General features: G+C 53.8%; 1 protein-coding gene across 5 annotated transcripts in view; it reads left to right on the plus strand.

Annotated features, from left to right (window-relative positions):
- Nucleotides 1-21,072, plus strand: part of RGS6 (regulator of G-protein signaling 6) — a 517,144-nt gene extending 496,072 nt beyond the window's left edge. For 2 of the 5 annotated variants that reach the window (XM_005865790.2, XM_005865793.2), the window contains one exon: nt 15,167-15,305. In XM_005865790.2, coding sequence (XP_005865852.1) covers nt 15,167-15,217 — 51 coding nt within the window. In that variant the 3' untranslated portion in view covers nt 15,218-15,305. Of the gene's footprint in view, nt 1-6,401; nt 6,469-15,166; nt 15,435-17,376 lie in introns of those variants that run through there. The other 3 variants (XM_014539306.1, XM_005865796.2, XM_005865795.2) reach the window with 3 other exon arrangements.
- Nucleotides 21,073-21,439: the final 367 nt, after the last annotated feature.

The raw sequence follows: 21,439 nt of genomic DNA on the forward strand, positions 1-21,439 counted from the left end.
ATAATTTTGTAGCTGAAAAATGAAAATGTCTATTTTCTATAAACAAACTATTAAATGTAAGACAACTGAATCAGCTTGGCTGGTGGATGCAGAGAAGACAAACAATGAAGTGCTTCAATGTGGTGGGGGATGGAGTCCTCTTCTGAAACTCTGGGGAGGAGTGAGATTTTTATTTATCAAAAAGGGTCAGAGATTGTCATTTGTGAGTAACTTGGCCCTGGTCCCTGCCACTTTTTTGGAACAAGGACTGATGTCCCTCCTTCCTGCCCCCCCCCCCCCCCCGATGCTTCAACATGTCAACCAAAAGCAGCAAAAACGCCCTCCCTGTGGAGTGCCACTTAGAGAAAAAACACAGTGTGACAGCCCCCACACATGGGGACACAGGAAAAGCAAGGTTCTTCTGGCCCCTCCCTGCCTCTCCCCTCCTGCCTCCCCTGACCCCGAGTGCGAGCAGTCAAGTGCAAACCCAAGTCCTCCGAGGCAGAAAGGCACAGCTGTGTGTTTACAGCCACTGATTCGGATCCAATCGCATCCCCTGCCCATCTCCGCAAGGCAGGCTGGGGCACACTGTGTGTACGTGCCAGGTGGGAATCTATTTCGGGAGGTGACCTGCAGCCCTTTGCCACAACAGAGCCTTCTTCCCATCCCCCACTCAGGAAAGGCATCCTTCTAGAAGGGGCTTTCAGCCTGTCCCTTGTCACTCATCCAGTCAGACTTCTGACAGCTCCGGGCTCCCATCTGTCCAGTGAGAAGACAGAGAGTGAAGGTGACTGCAGGGCCCTCAGCAGCATGGATAGCAGACGTGAAGACACTCCGGGACAGCAGTAGCACCAGCCAGAGGGCAGGAGAGCGAAACCGCCAGGCGTTAGGCCGAGGAACAGCAGGAACCCAGGGAGGGGACGAAGTTGCCACAGTCAAGGTCAGGGAGAAGGACCTGTGCCTGTGCCCGACTGGAGAGTGAGAGGTCAGAGAGCTCCAGGACTAAGGACTTGAAGGCTGAGAAGTGAGACCTCCACCGCATCCCCCACCCCCACCCCCGAAATGAGCTCCCGGGGAAAACCACTCGGCAGCGTCCCCCTTTTTAAGCAGCAAATGAGTATCTTGGGTTGTAATGGAGTTTGGGGAGCGTGGCATTCTGGAAGGAGGGTGGACACAAATCCGTACACAGGAACAATCTGTAAAACGTTGCTATGAAGCAGAATGGCAAGTGGGACAATGGGTTTTCAGTCTAGTGATGTTCCCCCAAGGCCAATGAGAGAAAGGCCCTTGGGTGTTTATTCGGCGGTTCCAGGGTGGATGGGGGCGTGGACAGGGTTGGGACTGTATTGCAGTGGCAGGGGTCAAATGGCAGCGGTTCTTCCATGGCCCCGAGTCACGGTCAAATCACTTTGGCCTGAGCAATGGCACCACAGCCCCAAGCAGGGATGGGCTGGCCGGTGTGATATCTGGAAGGAACTCCCCACACCCTCCTATCAGCCCGGCTTACCATAGAAGGATGACTCACATAACTACGTCCTCTCCTCCAGAAACTCTTTGTGACCTGCTATTAGTCCACCAAGGTCGAAAATGTCCATTTCTGTCCCTCTCCCCCTCACCTCTACTCCCTTTGTGTTTGCCCATAATTAGGTAAAACAATATATCCACAGTGTCTCAATGGCTGGTAAGAGGGCTAATCCATCTATCTATAATAATAAAAGCATAATATGCTAATTAGACCAGACATCCTTCCGGATGACCTGGACGAAGCCAAGGCTGTGAGGGCCGAGGCAAGCCGCCACGGCTGTGAGGGCTGAGCCCCATGCACGAATTTCGTGCATTGGGCCTCTAGTCTATATATATAAAAGGCTAAGCAACTGTCCAACCACCTGACCACCAGGGGGCAGATGCTCAACGCAGGAGCTGCCCAGCTGCAGTGACTTGGCAGCTGCCGTTCTGGGGTGCATCACCCGAGATGGGGGAGGGATTGAGGGAGGTTGGCTCCAGGGTGTGTCCAGCCCGTCTAGCCCAGTCCCACCCCACAGGCCACCTTCTAATTAATTTCCTTTCAATGTGCACGAATCCGTGCACCGGGCCACTAGTATATATATAAAAGCCTAATATGCAAATTGTCCCCACGGCCTCTCTTTGTTCTGTGCCACCCCCTGGTGGTCAGTGCATGCCAATCCTATTCAAAGACCCAAACCTAGAAGGTTTTGCTCATTTGGCAGATAATAAAATTATATTTGAAAAGCATCTCCTTCAGGTGGGATAATGGGTCAGAAACAATTAGATAAACTTGTATGATAAATAGTATTCACAACTATAGGATGGCATTTGAATTTTTCACGTCCTTCAGGTGGGATAATGGATCAGAAACAACTAGATAAAATTTAACCAGATAACATTTATGATAAAAAAGTATTCACAACTATAGGATGGCATTTGAATTTTTCACTGAAAGTCAAGTAAAAAAGGAAATTCTGGGGTTGTAGTTGACTGCATGCTTAATGTAAGCAAAAGCAGGATGCAACCACTTTTTTAAAAAACAACGTTTGGCTGCAGTGACAAATGGGGTGTGGTCAGAAGACAGAAGAGATTCACTGCCTTCTGTGCTGCTCTAGACTGTGTAGAGTCTGGGTTCTAAGCCCGCACATTTTATCAAGAACTTTAACAGTCTATAAAAGTTCAGAAGGAATAGCTGGGGCTTCTGGAAGCCATGTCAGCTGAGAATGAAGTAGAAAAGATGTTTTGCCCCTAAAGAGACTCGATAACCACCATAAGACATACCTATTTGTCTTCCAGAGTGAGTGGACATTTCTGGATTGTTCCAGACAAAGCTAGAACCAATGGGGAAAGGGTATGGGGAGGGCCACTCTACTGAAACATAGTCTAACAGTAGCAACTTCCCAGCAGGGGAACATGTCACCTCAAGGAACAGTGAGCTCCCTGGAAATACTCAAGCTGAATGGCCAAGGGTACTGTAGAGTAGGCTCCACGTTGGATTCCAGCATCTCTTCCATCTGGAATCCTCTGATGCTTTGCCTGTTCAGTGGGTCCTACTGCATTTTATTCTGTGGTTTATGCATAAGCCATGGAAGAGAAGAATGGATCCTATGGAGGGAGTTTGCTGGGAGTGGAGGAAAGGGATCCAGGAGTCAGATTAGCCTCTGCCTTGAGGGTGAAAAAGCCAGATGAGCCAGAGAAACTCTCAGGGAGTGGAATTGATGCCCTCTACGTGTCACCCTTGCTTTCTGGAGGTTTTTGTTTGTAGGGTTGTTTGTTTTTCAAGGCAATTGCTGCTGTTGCAGCTGAGCCCTGGACAACAGGGCTCACCCCTGGATGCCCCAGGGAGGTCACTGAGCAGAGGGCACAGGCGCCCACTGGCGCAGGGAGGCTGAGTGGCTGAGGGCAGTCAGGCGGAGCACAGCTGGGTGGGCATGCATGGAGGGCACCCTGGCTCTGCATTGGAGAAAGCGTGGCCTGCCATTATTCCCACTCAGAAAAGGTAACTTGTTGAGAGCAGAAAAGATGATAAAGCCAGTTGCAGATTTCAGGTGGGCAAGTTGCCACCGAAAGCATCTCTGCCTGGCCAGGAGCTGAATGTGCCCCGAGGCCCCAGACCGAGCGGAAGCTGCCTCCCGGGCCCTCCCGCTGGCCCTGCCTGGAGGGTCCTCCTCAGCCCAGTGCAGGGGAAGGGGAGGGCTCGCCAGCTGTCCTGAGGACCAGCCCGATTCAAAGACTCTCCCTGTCCCCCGGGCTTCGCCAGGGCTGCTTTCAGCTCATCATGGGATTGAATCATTATGGTGATTATAGCTTATGGCTCTTTCCTCTCCTCATCTTTTGCTTTCAAATTCTTTGAGGCCTCTCATTAAACATGGCGATCCGGGTAAAGTAGTGAAGTTTTAATAGGACATTTTTTAAAGCTAAAGCCAACCCAGAGTCGATTCTCTCAAACGCTGCTTTAAAACTTGATCAGGCTTGGCTGGTGCCTCGACAGGAGAGGCAGGGGAGAGAGAAATGGGGGGTCGGGTGACACCCATACTTTTCCACGGGGTCGGAGACCCTCCTTCTCATCTGCACCAAGGGCACGGTGCGGCGGAACCCCATCGAGCGAGGCTCGAGGGCCTGGCCTTTCCGCCTCGCAGCTGAAGTTGGGGAATGGAGTGGAGCAGCCAGTGAACGCCTCAGCCCACCCTGTCACCGCAGCAAACCTGCAGAAGCCCAGTGGGGACATTCTGACGGGTCCTCTCGCCTGGAGGACACAGGCCGTGCCATGCCGGGCATAATTCTAAAGATGGAAAGGAGTCTGTCGTTAGCGTCTGTGAGCCTCACCACCCAGCGGTCATGCCGCATGGAGGTTTCCTTGGTAATGACACGGCTGCAGAGCCCACCCTGTGCGAGCCCTCAATCTGAGCTTTCCTGCTGTTTCTAGATCTACAGGGCGTTCTGAGAAGGGTCACCAGGAAGGGGTGGAGGTGGGGTGGTGGCCACCAGAGCCCCCAAACGGCCCTTTAGCTACTTCGCTCAGGTTGAGTGACGGTCCCCTTCCTCTCCCTCCTGCCAGGACACACAGCTGACGCACAGTGAGGTACATCTCGCCCTGGCAGGAGTGTGTTTAGAGAGGCTCCCATTGGCCCCTTGCAGCTGCCTGTCCTGAGCCGTCCAGTCTGTCCTGAACCTGTCGGTAGCCAGCCAGCCAGCCGGGGTTAATGTTGTCCAAAACCTGGCAGCAACATTCTCCCCAACGGCATTCTCACCCTGACTGCAGATGACCTGCTGGCTTTGCCGATGGGACACAGCGTCCCTTTCGCGCCCACCAGAAGGTAGAGAAGTGGGCTAGTTAGAGACGGCAGCCCCGGTTGCACCCTATCCCTCCACCTGATACGGGAGTAAGACCCCAGCGAGTCGCTCAGCTGCCCAGTGGGTGTAAGGAAGCATACTGCACCGAGTGGCTGTTGGCATTACATGGGGAGTGGCTTTCATTTCTTGGGGGCTCGTCATGTTATATACTGTGGACGTTGGCATCATGCTGGGCTTGGCCTGAGAGGGACTTTGGTTCTACTCCGGCCCTACCACTCAGCTGGGTGACGGAGGTGGCTGTTTCCTCCTCTGTAAAGGAGAGAGACGAGGAAATGATTAGGTGGGGAAATATGAGGTGCTTAGCACAGTATTTGTAGTGTGGGTGCTCAGGCATAGCTCCTTATATTATCATTTTCATTGATATGATCATCTGTAGCCCATGCTTAGCTCTTATGACCTTATTTCATTTCCAACGTTATTCCGCGAGGTAGGTATCATGTTTACTTTGTAGTTAAAGATGGGGAGTGGGTATCTCATCTATGACAACGCGTGCCAAGCACATTTGTTTATTACAGTGACCAGCTCCATGAACCGCTCAATACATACGAGCTATTTTTGTGGGCTGATTTGTAACGTTGAGCCAGACAGCCGCTTTCTCTGCTTTCCCCGGGAGTGGAGGGACTGTGGTGCCCAGCAGGCCGGCCTCAGCCCTGTGGCCGGTTTCCTGGGTCCCCTAAGCACCTCCTGGGAGCTGTGTGGAGCCACTGGGGACGTCGCATACATTGGCAGGATGTGGCATGGCCGCCCTACTGAGGTGCAGGATCCCAAGACGCCTCCCGCTTCCAGACACAGGTCAGGAACAGGTCTCCCCACGACAGGAGCATGAAATCCACCCTCCAGATGTAGCGCTGGGCACACAGGAGCCTCCTTCCCAGAGACCATCCCCTCCCAGCTCGCTGCCCGCCTGGGGCCGCCCTGAGCCCGGCAGCCCCTCCAAGCCCCCATGCTCCATCTGCCAGGTGGACAAAGGCTCCTGTTTCTTACCCGCGTCCTACAAGGTGGGGCTGTGGGAGGCATCAGGAGCAGGCGACGGGATGCTTTGAAATCCCAGTAAACCAGACCTGGGGTGCGCTCCCCCTGCTGGTAGGATTGACAGAAACAGAAGCTGAGAGGCCATTTCCAAGACACAAATGGCCCCTTCCTGGGGGCACTCAGGTGCCTGAAGGGAAATGCTCTAAGTCCGCAGTGTTTGTCGAAGATTGGCATCGTCGAGCCTGATATACGCTCGACGGCCAATCCCGGGGTGGCTTGTGCACCTTGCATGAGATGCTTATGTACGTGGCTGCGGTGCCAATGTGCGCATGGACGTGTGACAGCTGCCTCCATGGTGCCTGTGCTGCCTGCCTCAGAGACGCCTCCATGCTCAGTGTATGCGGCGTGTGTCACATACGCTGCAGACCTGCATGTCGCCTGTGCACGACCGCCCGCCGCTGAGCGCCTGTCCGCATGCCCGCCACAGCTGTGTGCCGTCTGGGCCGGGGCTCCCCCAAAGCCGCAGGTCTTCATGGTTGCAGCTGGATAAGTTCTTCTTCACTTCCCTTCCTAAACACACAATTGCCCAGTGCTGCTGGCGCAGAGTCAGAATGGCCGCTGCATTTCACCCCCGAGGTGGCTTCCTTCCAGCAGTGGGTGAGTGACCCCGGCGTCCGCACTCTCTAACCTCCTCTGGGCCCCTTCTGCACAGAAGGTGCTGGGGGTTCTGAAGAGATGACTCTGTCTGTCATCTCTTGCTGTCACACCCTCGCTCCGTGGACAGTCCGCGGCACCCGTTTCTGGGTGTCCGATTTTTCCTGCCCATTTTTTATGCACCCCTAGTATTTTCAACTAGCCCTGAGGGGTCCCGAAAGGACATTGCGTCCCTTTCCCAGAGGCAATGCCCAAATAATGTCTTTAGGTATTGATCCTTTAACTCGCTTCTCCTGGACCCCACGCAGGACAAGACAGAGATGCCCACCCGCTTTAAGATGCTTTTAAACCCACAGCAGCATCTGTAGGCTTCACCGCCCATATGCAGCTTCCACAATGGACACAGCTCCCATACCCTCCCTGGCGCACGGCCAAGTCCGGCAGGAAACGCAATCACGTTCTATAGAGCTGGTTCTAATTGGAGGAAGGCAGCTCGGCCTGCCCCTCCACAGGGGAGAAGCCTGGACAGCCAGCCACCCATCCCCTGTCCCCCAGGCACCAAAAGTGCCACAGCGACGTGTGCCAAAGGTCTGTAGGGAAGGAGTAAGGTTCCCTGTGACTAGGAATTCCATCAGCCAAGGCTCTATCCAGAGATCTCTCGAAAAATGCTGCTTGACCTGCCCCCTGCTGCACCTTTTCAGTTAGAAATCCATGTCTGACAGATGCTGCCGAACTGCATTCCTGGTGGCAGGGAGGAAAGAGAGAGGAGCCGGCCCTCTTTGCATATGTGTCCAGATGGACATGGACATTCATGGAAAGATGATGCTTCGGGGAGAGCGGGGTGCGGGGCGGCCAGCATGTTGACTGCCTGTGCCTCCAGTGCTCGCCTGGCAGCCGGCCTAACCAAGGAGCCAACCAATGGACAGGATGTGGGTGGATGTGTTTGCGGGAGATGAGAGGTGCCCCAAGGAGGGTGGGTTTAGAGTCCTCCTGGTCCTCGGGAGAATCACACACTGCCAAGCAAGTGATTCCTCCTGCCGCCTCCTCCACTGAACTCCAGCCGCACTCCCCCCTGTAGCCATAGTCAGGGGTCACTTGAACTTCCTAGTTGGAAAAAAGGAGCATCAAGTTGTCGCCAATAGCAACAGTGTCCCTGTTTCTTTTCGTGTTTTGACCTTTGCCTAATTTGGAGTGAACCAGAGCTAAGATGCCAAGTACATTTGCGGAGGAGGAGAGGACGAGGCAGGCATGGCACAGGCTAGCGGAAGGCATGCGACTGAGGGCGCCTGTGAGGGGACTGCCCGCCTACGCTCCACTCCTGAGCCCAAGGACTTCCTGCAAGCTGGGCACCTGCCTGCTCAGTCAGAACCAGAGGAAGGAGATAGAGATCCGGTAGCAACAAGGGGGCATTTCTCCTGCACCGCGAGAAACAGCAACAGGAAAGTGGGAATGCACAACAGGAAAGGAGGCCCGGGCATCTGTGCCTGGGCACTGTGCCACCAGTGTAGGGCACAGCTGCTGAGGCTTGGCACTCCTGGCATGCCCGCCCGGTTCCAGATCTGTCCCTGCACTGCTGGAGTCCCTGAGGAAGGTCTCCCACCACCCACCAAAACTGACAGGCAGAGGCTGGCCTGTGCAGAGAGCCCTGTAAGGGATGAGTGTGATGGGAGGCATGAGCCAGAGATGCCAGGAACAACACCCGGGGAGGGCTTCTCCAGCCTGCCTGGGACACCCTGATTTCTTAAATTACTTTTACATTTTACTTTGCTGAAGAGTTCAAGCTTTTTTTAAAAATTATCACATGAGGATATGTTTTCATTGACTTTTAAGGCGAGAGGAAGAGAGAGAGCAAGAGAGAGGGGGGGGAGAGAGAGAAACATTGATGTGAGAGAGAAACATCAATCAGTTGCCTCCCATAAGCATCCCAACTGAGGATCAAACCGCAACCTGAGTATGTGCCCTAACTGGACATAGAACCGGTTACCTCTTAGGGTACAGGATGATGCTCCAACCAACGGAGCTGCCCAGCCAGGGCACCCCAATTTAGGCACTGGGTTCTCATTGGAGTAAAACATTGATGTGAGAGAGAAACATCAATCAGTTGCCTCCCATAAGCATCCCAACTGAGGATCAAACCGCAACCTGAGTATGTGCCCTAACTGGACATAGAACCGGTTACCTCTTAGGGTACAGGATGATGCTCCAACCAACGGAGCTGCCCAGCCAGGGCACCCCAATTTAGGCACTGGGTTCTCATTGGAGTAAGGCAGCTCTGGCTGCCCCTCCTTAGAAAGGTAAACATCACACCTGCTTCTCTCCTCCCTGGAACACTTGCTGCAGAGATCCCAGAGGCACTGGCACCAATAACACGGGGCCACAAAGTACAAAGTGGTGGCTCCCCTGGCCGTGCAGCAGCCACCACTGGTGTAGTGCGGGTGGACATGGAGGAGTCCTTGCTCCCTGAGCATTCCCATCTGCTCCTTTTCTGAGAGTGATGGTAAATACACAGTAGAAGGCATGTGGGTTGTGAAGACCGACCCGCTCAGCTCTGCCTCCGACTAGGAAAGTGGTTCAAGCTCTAGTTGAGCCTGTGGCCCCATCTGTCCAGTGGGGGATAATGTAATACCTAAGAGGCAAGGCTGGTGTGGACATTAGCACAGGTGTCCGAAATGTCTAGAGTGCTTGACACGTAATAGCTGCTCAACGTTCAACCAGTGGTGACTGTTAGTAGCTGTCCTCACAGCTAACCTGTGTCCCCGGGAATGAGACCATCCCCACCTGCCACCACCCAGGTCTGGGCAAGTTGAAGAGGAGGGCACTTGAGAAGGGAGGATTCATGGGGTATCAATGCCACCCCATTGAGCAGGAATAAGAAATTAAAAGAGAACGTCCCTGGGAGACCAGGGGACAGGCTGGTCCTTTCAAATTTAGTTCCGATAGGAGGGCTGGCAACTCACCTTTTCTAAATTAAACATTTTCAAAGGATTAAAAAGCACTGACCATTGACAATGCAGGCTAGAATCAGGTGTCTGAACCTGCTATGGTCCCAGTGACATTTTGTGAGAATTGCTTTCAGAAGACGTGATTGCTGGCAGGTTCCACAGAATGGGAAAACCTGCTTGTTTATGTGGCCAAACCTGGTTGTTTACAAACACTATCCTATACACAAGATAGTGGGTTGCTGTGAAAGAATCTGTTATTTTATTTTAATCATAGTCCTTATTTTTTTAAGCAGGTTTAAATGTACACGAATGTATATTAATTCTTCAGCCAGTGAACTTTTTTAAATTAATTAAATTTTCACCTACTCTTGATTTTTTTTTATTTGGTGGTTGTTTTATGTTTGTGGTATCTTACTTTTTAAAAGTCAAGTAAAGAGAATATTTTAAAACCAAATAAAATCCCCTGTAGCTCCTGAGAGAGATCAGAAAGCTTGGTGAGGGCCCAGGAGTGGATGTGGCCACGGGGCTCCTGCCCCCACGGCTGTGGAGTGGCGAGGCCAGACGCAGCCTCGCCTCCGCCCAGGCCGCTCGCCCTGCTTGGGCTGCTCGGCCCCACTCTGCTGTGGGTCAGCAGGGTGCAATCTTTGGCTTGTCCCATAACCTTGTTTTCCCATTTCATCTGCCCACCTTGCCTCACAGAGTTCAATACAGGGTGATAAGCGATCAAGAGGTGAAAAGTTTTTTTGAGACTCTTCTATCTTAAGTATGGGTTTCTCTACCAGCCCCTGCCAGAGTTGCTCAGGCCTCTGAACTATCCCAGGCAAATGCACTCTTTCCCCGATTTTAAACATCATCGAGAAAGGAGATGCCACAGAATTCTTTATAGTCCCTTTCGAAATCATTTCGCTTTGCTCAGTGGAGAAGGGGTACCAGGGGCACCAACCTCCAGGAAAGTCACCCATGAAGTTAGGCAGGTCCTTGGCTTCTCCCCCTCCTGCCAAACCCAAGCCAGGGCTTCACCTTTCCACCGGGCTCTTAGGCTCCTGGCTGTTCCTGTCAGCAAGTCCCCCAGCACGGTGACTCCACACACACTCATCATTTATAAACCTGAGCCTCCCCACCTCCTCGGTGACCTTCAGTCTCCTTGGGAGGACAGCTCCTCTCTGGGGCCTCCCACTTCTTGTCTGCCGAGGTCACTTGGTGAGCACTGTTCAGCAAAACACCATTTTTCATTAGCAAAGCTGAAAAGGCCTGTGCGTCCCAACAAGGTGAGCAGTTTGAATCAATGGAGAGTAGAAATAGTGTCCGTTCCCTGAACAGGAGAACCTGGGTTTCTCCTATCCTGGGGGGTGGGGAGAAGCATTGACTATAGCTAAAAGGCCACGGAGACAGCAACCGAAAAAGTAAGGAGTGGGGAATTTCAAAGCCAAATGTGTAACTGGGATGTTTTTCTAATTTTTTTTTGAATTATAACTACATATAGAAAATGAACACATCTGTACCTATACCCCATCTCCCTAGAAACTTCCCTCAGGCCCCACTCCCGTCAATTTTGTCCCTCCCCCAGAGGCACCTGCGGGTAATTTCTATCTCCATAACAGAGTGGATTTAGACCTGGCGGACCTAGATCGGTAACTTTGGTCTGAGGCCACCTGGGCAAATCAGCAAGAGAATCTCATCAGCAGCTCCGACGTCTTTACCCCCCTTAGCGTTGAGAAGGGTCCTGCCTGAGCCCCTCGCGCTTGGCTCTGCTGCCCCCAATATGCCCTCTGACCCCAGGGCTACTCTCTGAGCCAGCCCTTTGCCCAGCCAAAGAGTTTAGCATCAGTCTCCCAGGTAAGTGGCGGCAGGTCTTGCTAACCAGGATCGTGCATGTTGGTTGATTACATCCGCAGGTGCAATGCACAGAGCCACAGCATGTCCATCAGCATGTCGATTTTCCTTAAAGCACTGCCCAAAAGGGAGCCATTCCTTTTGTGCCTTTCCTTTAAGAAACAGGATTCCATGAGCACCTTCTTGCGGGCTTCTAGTCGTCAAGATGGCCACAGAGCCAGGGTGGGAACGGAACCTGTGGGTGTTTGTGAGCCTGTGGGCCATGAAACCGAAGGATCCCAAATTCCACTGGATTAAACTTTAACGAAGGTCGCGAAGGTGAAAAGCGCTTTGTGTGTATGCAAAGCTTTGATGTCTCTGGAATGTACCTTCTGCGGCTCAGTCCTCCATCACTGTATGTTTTTCCACTTGGACAAAGGCTGCTGCTAATAGCATTTCCCACCACCTTCAGCTGCTTCGCTCAGCTGCCAAGGCCTGAGGCCTCCGTCTGAGCTGGCTGCCGTTTCCTGGCACCATCATCCGTTCCCAACTGACCGGCTCTGAGGAACATCACACATTCAGACCCTGAAACGATGCTCGGTGGCCCGCAGAGGCAGAATTGCTGCTCCCCTCCTAAGTGCTTCCTCCAGAAACACCCAAACTGGAGGAGAAAGAGGAGCCCTAGAGGGCATGGGCGGGGGTTCCCCTCTCTCTCTGGGCAGAGCAGCCAGCCCCTAGCCGCATCCAGCTTGATTCAGCTCATCTCTGGACACAGGTAGCCTCTGCATCAGATTTCACTTTGATCCCCGGGAACCACAGGGATCTCAGCTCTTCAGAAGGGAGGCAGCTGCTGAGCCAGAGTGATTGCAGGATTTCTTCCCCGAAGCCCAAGGCCAGGCATCCAGCCCTGCCTGCGTCCTGCATGAGTAACCACCTTCCAGCCTCACCCGGGAGGTCACTGCGTGGAAGACAGATGGCAGCTGGGCTGAGCTGCATTCCCCCTCCCTCCCGCCCCCCAGCAGCCAACCCGAACCTCATGACCTCCTTTAGCAGCAACTGGCATTTGGCAAATGCCTACGCGCAGGAGTGGGGAGAGGGAGAGAGAAATGCCAGAGAGCACCACTAGGATGCCGTGTTCTCTCGGCTGGTCAGCTGCACCCCCTGCCCCTGAAGTCAGGAGAAATAGAAGCAGCTGAGGGGAAGGGGAGGGGCGGGATTGATGGGCTGGCCACAGGTCCTTGGAGTCACAGCACCAGGATGGAGGCAGGAAGAGATTAATTCGAGCCTCCAAGCCGAGCCCAGCCCACTCCACAGAACTGAGAGATATGGAGGGCGGGGGGCCTCAGGGTCAAATTCAGCTAAAACAAATACAGCCACACCATCCTCCAGAAATAGAGTCTCCAACCTCCTCAACCCACAGCCCCCTCTCCAGCCAAAATGACCTCATAATGAGGAAGCAGCTGTAGTCAGGGTTTGGATGCCTGGTAACTCACCTTCTTTGTCTCTGGGCTTTTAACATACCGCTGGACACAGACTATGATGTGGAAGCTTTAGTGATTTTTTTTCCCCTCACGTCTGCCAGCTAAATCAGAGGCCCGAATGCTGTGTATGACAAAACTGGAACATATGTATTTGGGGACATAATGTGTCATTTGTGGCCCTGGGGGAGAAGGGATGGAAACAGCGGGGGAGCCAGTATTTGGTGGGTGGTTACCGCAGTGATAAGGAAGAAAGCAAAACTCCTTGGTGCCTTTTATATGAGCAGGGATGGACATGGGTCAATGGGGTGGAGGAGGTTTGTTAGAACTCTCAGACCACAGGGTCCCCAAACTCATCAGCCCCACCTTTCCCCCGAGAGGAAAACACACACACACACCATGCTTTCTGCCTTCAGGCCTGCTTTGAGAAGCACAATCCCAGGTGAACCCACTGAATGACAAATGCCTGGGGCTCCGTCTAAGAAAGGGCAGTCAAGGAGAGTGCGGCTGAGTGTGGCTCAGCGTCCAGGGCTGGGGGCCTTGAAGGCCTGCCTCTGCCTTCCGCCAGCTCGCGCTGAACCTGACCCACTCTACACAGAGGAGTAGCCGCCTGCTTTTAGTGGTTTGCAAAGACTGGCATTGTGACCCTCTAGGATTTAAAAAAAATCTGATTTAAAAATCCTTAGCCTGGTATAAATGTATCCTGCTGCAGGCTAAGTTCAGTGTATCTGAAGATTCAGATGAGGTTGCTGATGGGGAGATGGTGTGCATGTGTGTGTGTGTATTTTAAGATGAGCAAAAATGAAAAGTTTGTCTTTCTAGTGAAAATGAGGAGTCAAAGACCTAGCCGGTTTGGCTTAGTGGATAGAGCATAACTGAAGGGCCCCGGGTTGGATTCCCAGTCAGGACATGTGCCTGGGTTGCAGGCTCGATCCCCTAGTAGGGGGCGTGCAGGAGGCAACTGATCAATGATTCTCATCATTGATGTTTCTATCTCTCTCTTCCTCTTCCTTCCTCTCTGAAATCAATACAAATATATATATTTTTTAAAGAAAATGAGGAGTGAAAGAAAGTGATGCTGGTGAGAGAAAGGAGGAGGCGAGCAGGAGGAAGAGCACACTTTCGGATAATCCCTGAGAGCAGTTCCAATTCCAGACCAGCTCCCATCCATGCCCTCAAAGTCGCGCTGCCGTGTCCCTCTGTGGAGCCCTGAGCCAGATGACACATGGTCCTGCATCCAGCAGTCACAACCCATGCTGTTCGATGGTTAGATACACCCATTATCCATCAATTTGTCAATCAGAAGATTTATTGAGTACCCCACCAGGCTTCACGGGCCTGATCAATTTTTTTAATTACATCCAGCTTACACGCAGCCAAGCCCAGCAAACAAGCTGAGCCCTCATACCCCACTTGGAAATGAACATGAGGAACTGCTGGCCCTTGCAAACTCGGCCGCCGTGCTGACGAGCCGTCATGTGCTGCCCTTCGTGGATGGCAATGGTGTCGCTGACCCTGTCGATAACAGGATGGGTGCTGAGTGTTTTCTCAGACGTGGGGATCAATCGGCCTGGGTCCAGCCACACTCTCCTCTAGGCCCCTGTCCAATGCTATGGATTTCTGAAGCGGGGAGCGGGAACTGGACACAGTCACCTCCTCCCAGGCATGTGAGCAATTGGCCTCTCTCAGGCTCTCAGTGCCTCACGCACCCCTCCTCACAGTCCAGTTCATTGTCTTACTTTCCAGGAAGAGCTGCTACATAGGTTGCAAGGGAAGGAAGGGCACGAAGCATTCCTGATGTGAGGCCCTGGGTCCTGCAGAGAGGGAGCCAAGAACATAGGAGGTGGCAGGAGCGCACTGTCCGAGGCCCAGGGTGGCATATGGTCACCTGTTCTCCAAACCACGACTGAATACCACTCTCATCGTCCAGATCTGGGTCATCAAGAGGACCCAAAGCCTGTGTGCCTCTCCTGCATTTCAAACAGGCTTCCTAGGTCCTCTGCATTCTTAAGACTACCAGTTCATTCATTCGTTTCCAATCACCCGGATGCTTAGCCACCATCTATTTGGGTCAGCCCCACCCTCCCCGATCCTGCTACTCCCCAAGCCATCTTGTCCTTCCTCGCTTAAATAAAATCAAGTTCAGGGGCAGCCCACAGGCATTAAGAGACACTCGGCCTCAGAGCTGAAATGCCTGGTTTGGGGTAAGTAGAATTCCCGCACCTCAAAAAGAGTGCCGGCGGCACACCCTGCCTCACAGCCCAGCCCAGACCCCTGGTTGCTCCGAATGTCTGTGATGCAGGCCCCCAAACCCAGAGATCAAAGGGGGTCAGTTCGCTAAGTCCTTTGGCCACCATGGCTCATGCAACAATTAATTCACCTGTCTGGCTCTCTGTCTCTGTCCTTGTGTGTGTGTGTGTGTGTGTGTGTGTGCACCTGTGTGTGCCTCTCTGTCGCCTGTCTCTGCAGGGAAAGTCACTGGCGGGCAAGCGCCTCACCGGCCTGATGCAGTCCTCCTGACAGTTCCCACCGCAGGGCCTGGGCCCGAGGACCACGGGGGCAGGAGGCGGCGCTCCACATCCACGGACAGAGTGTCCTTGCGGGGAGATTTGGTCACTGTGACAGAGAGTGAGGGCAACGAAGGGCGACCGCGGGGAGACTCGGTGGGTGAACGGGAGGACCTGAAAGACAGTCCACAGAGCCTGGGGTTGGCCCGGTAGAGGCCCCTGTTTACAACCCTCCGATGAAAAGTTTGTCTTTCTAGTGAAAATGAGGAGTCAAAGACCTAGCCGGTTTGGCTTAGTGGATAGAGCATAACTGAAGGGCCCCGGGTTGGATTCCCAGTCAGGACATGTGCCTGGGTTGCAGGCTCGATCCCCTAGTAGGGGGCGTGCAGGAGGCAACTGATCAATGATTCTCATCATTGATGTTTCTATCTCTCTCTTCCTCTTCCTTCCTCTCTGAAATCAATACAAATATATATATTTTTTAAAGAAAATGAGGAGTGAAAGAAAGTGATGCTGGTGAGAGAAAGGAGGAGGCGAGCAGGAGGAAGAGCACACTTTCGGATAATCCCTGAGAGCAGTTCCAATTCCAGACCAGCTCCCATCCATGCCCTCAAAGTCGCGCTGCCGTGTCCCTCTGTGGAGCCCTGAGCCAGATGACACATGGTCCTGCATCCAGCAGTCACAACCCATGCTGTTCGATGGTTAGATACACCCATTATCCATCAATTTGTCAATCAGAAGATTTATTGAGTACCCCACCAGGCTTCACGGGCCTGATCAATTTTTTTAATTACATCCAGCTTACACGCAGCCAAGCCCAGCAAACAAGCTGAGCCCTCATACCCCACTTGGAAATGAACATGAGGAACTGCTGGCCCTTGCAAACTCGGCCACCGTGCTGACGAGCCGTCGTGTGCTGCCCTTCGCGGATGGCAATGGTGTCGCTGACCCTGTCGATAACAGGATGGGTGCTGAGTGTTTTCTCAGACGTGGGGATCAATCGGCCTGGGTCCAGCCACACTCTCCTCTAGGCCCCTGTCCAATGCTATGGATTTCTGAAGCGGGGAGCGGGAACTGGACACAGTCACCTCCTCCCAGGCATGTGAGCAATTGGCCTCTCTCAGGCTCTCAGTGCCTCACGCACCCCTCCTCACAGTCCAGTTCATTGTCTTACTTTCCAGGAAGAGCTGCTACATAGGTTGCAAGGGAAGGAAGGGCACGAAGCATTCCTGATGTGAGGCCCTGGGTCCTGCAGAGAGGGAGCCAAGAACATAGGAGGTGGCAGGAGCGCACTGTCCGAGGCCCAGGGTGGCATATGGTCACCTGTTCTCCAAACCACGACTGAATACCACTCTCATCGTCCAGATCTGGGTCATCAAGAGGACCCAAAGCCTGTGTGCCTCTCCTGCATTTCAAACAGGCTTCCTAGGTCCTCTGCATTCTTAAGACTACCAGTTCATTCATTCGTTTCCAATCACCCGGATGCTTAGCCACCATCTATTTGGGTCAGCCCCACCCTCCCCGATCCTGCTACTCCCCAAGCCATCTTGTCCTTCCTCGCTTAAATAAAATCAAGTTCAGGGGCAGCCCACAGGCATTAAGAGACACTCGGCCTCAGAGCTGAAATGCCTGGTTTGGGGTAAGTAGAATTCCCGCACCTCAAAAAGAGTGCCGGCGGCACACCCTGCCTCACAGCCCAGCCCAGACCCCTGGTTGCTCCGAATGTCTGTGATGCAGGCCCCCAAACCCAGAGATCAAAGGGGGTCAGTTCGCTAAGTCCTTTGGCCACCATGGCTCATGCAACAATTAATTCACCTGTCTGGCTCTCTGTCTCTGTCCTTGTGTGTGTGTGTGTGTGTGTGTGTGTGCACCTGTGTGTGCCTCTCTGTCGCCTGTCTCTGCAGGGAAAGTCACTGGCGGGCAAGCGCCTCACCGGCCTGATGCAGTCCTCCTGACAGTTCCCACCGCAGGGCCTGGGCCCGAGGACCACGGGGGCAGGAGGCGGCGCTCCACATCCACGGACAGAGTGTCCTTGCGGGGAGATTTGGTCACTGTGACAGAGAGTGAGGGCAACGAAGGGCGACCGCGGGGAGACTCGGTGGGTGAACGGGAGGACCTGAAAGACAGTCCACAGAGCCTGGGGTTGGCCCGGTAGAGGCCCCTGTTTACAACCCTCCGTTCTTGTACAGTTGTGCGCAACACCCCGCTCTCTAAGAGGCCCTGTCCCTAACTCGTTCAGGGGAGAGCTTCTTGTGGGGTGCTGTGACTATCACTTGAGATATATTCTTCTACCGTCACTCCTCCCTCTGCCTGGGGGATCATGCCGTCCAGCCAAGACAAGAAGACCCAGCTGGCCCTGCGCACACCCTGTGTTACGCCCCATCCCCACTGTCTCTCTGGTGCACCCACCACAGTTGTAGCCACTGCGTCCCCATCGCCTCCCGCCTCCCCCATCTTTGTGGCCACCCACCCTCATGCGACACGTCCCAATCACATCGTCAGCACGGAGCAACCCCCAGAGGCCACCCTCTGAAGAGGCGTCCACAGGCACGCTGGCCGCCCTTGGGTCCTGCCGGCCATCCCGCGGGTCCAGGGCCAGAAGCACCAGCACAGGTGAAGGAGCGTGTGGCTTAACAGATTCTGACCATCTCTTTAAACACGTGTGGTCTCATAATTTATTGTCTTTGCCCCTTTTCCTTGGTTTGTTCCCTCGTGTTTGACTCAAAATAAACATGGCCATGAACTCAGGGGCCCTTGGGATCCTCCCCTGCAGCAGCCCCAGGTGGAAGCTGGGAGGGTTCCCAGCAGGGGCCTTGCTGGGTCACAGGGCTGGCAGCTTCCTGGTGGGCGTGGCCAGGCTCCTGCTGGGCTGGTCTCCGTGGTGTGTGAAGCTGGAGGGGACTTGGCTGCAGAGGGACTAGGCCAGGGCCAGTAGTCCTCTGACGGCCACAGAGGCACCCACTAAACAATGCCGGGCATCAAGGGGAAAAGCAGACAGAAAGCAACGCCTGCGAAAACCTGCAAAAGATCCATTGGTTTTCCTTCGTGTGTGCGTCAAAATGCCCATCTGCCCACTTGGCTGTGAGGTAATGTATGTAGAGCACTGAGTCGGGTGCCTGACACATAGTAGGTGCTTAGCAAACGGTAGCTATTGCTCTCATCATTGTCATTATCATGTGACTCCCATGGGCCTAGGAACGGCACAGTATTAAGCAATGTGTTTTTTTTTAACTCGGACACTCACTCCTCCACCTGCTGTGACCATCCTCCTTTGATCTATTTTTGGCCATACGTGAGAAATCTCCCTTGGGAGTTATAAACAGCAAACATAGAAGCAAAAAAGCGGTCACGGGTATTTCTTTACTCCTGTAGGCAAATTCACCAGCCGGTGGCCACGGGCACATGAGCTTGCTTGCAGACCCTGCCTCCTGGGGGCTCCCATAACCATCTTTCTGACCCCCACCCCTACCCCCCTAGCCATGTCAAATGTCTGTTTCTACCAAGCCCTGTCCCTGGGGTACCAGCCTTCCATCCATCACAGTGGGGCCGCCGTGGGCATTAGGAGTCTTGGTTAGGGCCATACCCATGTGGGTTCTTGACCACCATGCCTCAGTTTCCCCCACTGGCATGGGTTGCTCTCTCTTTAAGGTACAAACTAGATGGCATGTGCTGAGTCCTCAGAATGTCCCCAAAGGTGGCGTTACAGACCCAGACTCCATGAGACCTCAGCGCAGAGCTTGGCACTTGGCAGATAAGAGATAACGACTAAAACGAAGCCCTGCCCCAGGCTATGGGGTCTTTTGAGCCCTCCTTTCCCTCCTTTTTTATCTTGCTCTTCACATAGAACCAAATTGCAGTTTAAGTTCTTCTGTCCAACATCACCCAAAGGAAGTTCCTCCCTGCCAAGGGTCCCCGGGCTGGGCTGACATCAAGGCACAGGGTATGTGGACAAAGAAGTTCCAGAATAGCAGGTGCCTCTGTGCCCTCCCTTATCCATGGCAAGGGCCTTGTCCTCCTGCTCTCCCCTAGGGCTGCGGACAGGGCAGGGCTGGGACAGGGCAGGGCTGGCTTCCCTGGCCCCTGGGCAGCTGTTTCTGAGTGATGCTGGCCTGTGAGTTGGCCCACCCTGGAGGCTCCCAAAAGGCCCGCCTAAAGCCAAGTGGACCCCAGCCTTGAGGTGGAGCAGGCTGGGAGCTTTCTAACAGCTCCGGGGACATCAGAGGAGAGGGCCAGCCAGCAGGCTCAATAGAGTTAAGGGCACTTCAGATGGATTCACACCCAGCGCAATACCCCCTCATCCCGCCTCCCAGCTAGGCATACCCAGCCCTATAACGACCACCACGTGCTCCTAGTAGATCATGTCTAATAATAAAGGGTGGGACGGGGTTGCTCTGCCCAAGTTGGCCAGTCTAAGGTCAGTCTACTCTGCAGACCTTAGGAGGGAAGTACACTTGGGAAATCAGGTCTTAGCCAATTTCTCATTGGTTTGGTCTACACGGCCAAAAATTCAGACCAAATTAGACATTTGAAGGCAGTTCTGCAACAAAGCATATTCCCCTGCCTCCAACAGCTTCCTTAGCTCCCCTGACTGGGCACAGTCTCTGGGCCGGGACTCTGCCCACTGAGGGCTCACCAGCTCATCATGTTGACAGCCCCACAGCCAAAGCATCAGGACAGCCTTAGAAGCGAACACCCACCCATCAGGACAGACACACAGACACCAGGCATTGGGAAATGCCTATATGGGAAGAGTAACTGTAGGTTGGCACATGTAAATGCCTGGCAGCAGTCAGAGGACCTGCCCTACCCAGCAGGAACTCTCTGGGGAAGGGCCAGGGACAGGGCTCCTGTCCTTCTAGAAAGTGATGCTTTGATCTGCTGGGAAGGTATTGCTGTGCCCCAGGAACACAGTGGGGCCCAGCCCACCAGTGCAGTCTGCTGGCCGAGCTCCAGGCCCACCTCTGCCAAGGTCAGGTACAGGCCAGCACCCAGGAGAGAACTCTCTTGGACAGTGAGCCCCTGGGGACACGCTCTGGGAGCTTTTCCCTGGCAGGATTGCTGGTGTGTTCAAACTACCTCACCAACGGGACACTGAACCAGGCGCTGCCACCCATCGGGCCCTTGGCTGCTTGTGGAGGTTGATGTGTTCCCTAAAATGCACCCCTCCCATTGGGCTCCAAATGCATGGACTTCGAAAGCCACCGCTAGGAAGCCTTTCCAGACGCTGGAAAGGGTTGAGGGCTGTTGGTGTTCAGGTCCGTACGATGTATTGGGGGAGGCGTTCCAGCAAGGTCCAGGAGCTGGGAAGTCCAGAGTGCAGGAAATAACGTGCCACCAGCTTCCACGGGGTTGGCCAAGTTGAGTATGTAGTAATGACCACGTGTGGCACAGTTCAATAGTGGCCAAATGAATCCCTGATAACTCACCACGGGACCCTCTGAAGAGAGGCCTGTGCTCATGTAACCATGGCAACAGCAGACGCCAGCAGCCTACTTATTAGTACCACCCGATGATAGGCATTCCCTGGGCACAACCCAAGGGCCATAACGTAGCAAAGTAGCAAATGTAGCAATAAGAGGCCCAGGGCCGTAAAGGGACAGGGTCCAAATGACCCAGCCTCGGCCCTCTTCCCAACCCCGACGAGGGCTCCGAGGCAGGGGCTGCCAGCTGTCTGGGAGAGAGACCCTGCTCCGTGCCCAGGGCTCCTGGTCCGTCTTCTCTGCCCACTCACCGCATGATCACGGACACGTCGGAATGGCCTTCTCGTAGTGCATGTGGTTCTTATTAGTTTATTTTTCTGGAATTTGGGGATTGGACCCCAGAACCAAACATGCTGGTACAATCTAAAAATAAATGACTTGAACCCACTATAGTCCAGCGAACTCTGTGTGGCTCCTTGGTTTGGGGGTTCATTGTTCAGAATGTACCTGAAAATCAACCACCACTGCCCACTCCCCACTCCTCACCCTACCCCATTAAACACCTGCCTGCATCCACACATGCATGCACACAGCCTGTGGGTGAGGGGACTCACTCCCTGCAGCATGCTGGGGCGGGACTCATCCTGGGAGGCTGGGAAGGTTGTAGCACCAGAAGGCTGAGGCCCCTGACTCTACCAGGGTCTCCTTGGCTGGGAGGTCTCTATGCCCCATTCTCTGCCCTCAACCACAAAACCCAGCGGCCTGAGAGCAGTAGCTGTGGCCAGACACGGCTCTGCCACTATTAAGTAAAGTCC

Source organism: Myotis brandtii, unplaced genomic scaffold, assembly GCF_000412655.1.
Source record: "Myotis brandtii unplaced genomic scaffold, ASM41265v1 scaffold213, whole genome shotgun sequence".
Lineage (NCBI taxonomy): Eukaryota > Metazoa > Chordata > Mammalia > Chiroptera > Vespertilionidae > Myotis > Myotis brandtii.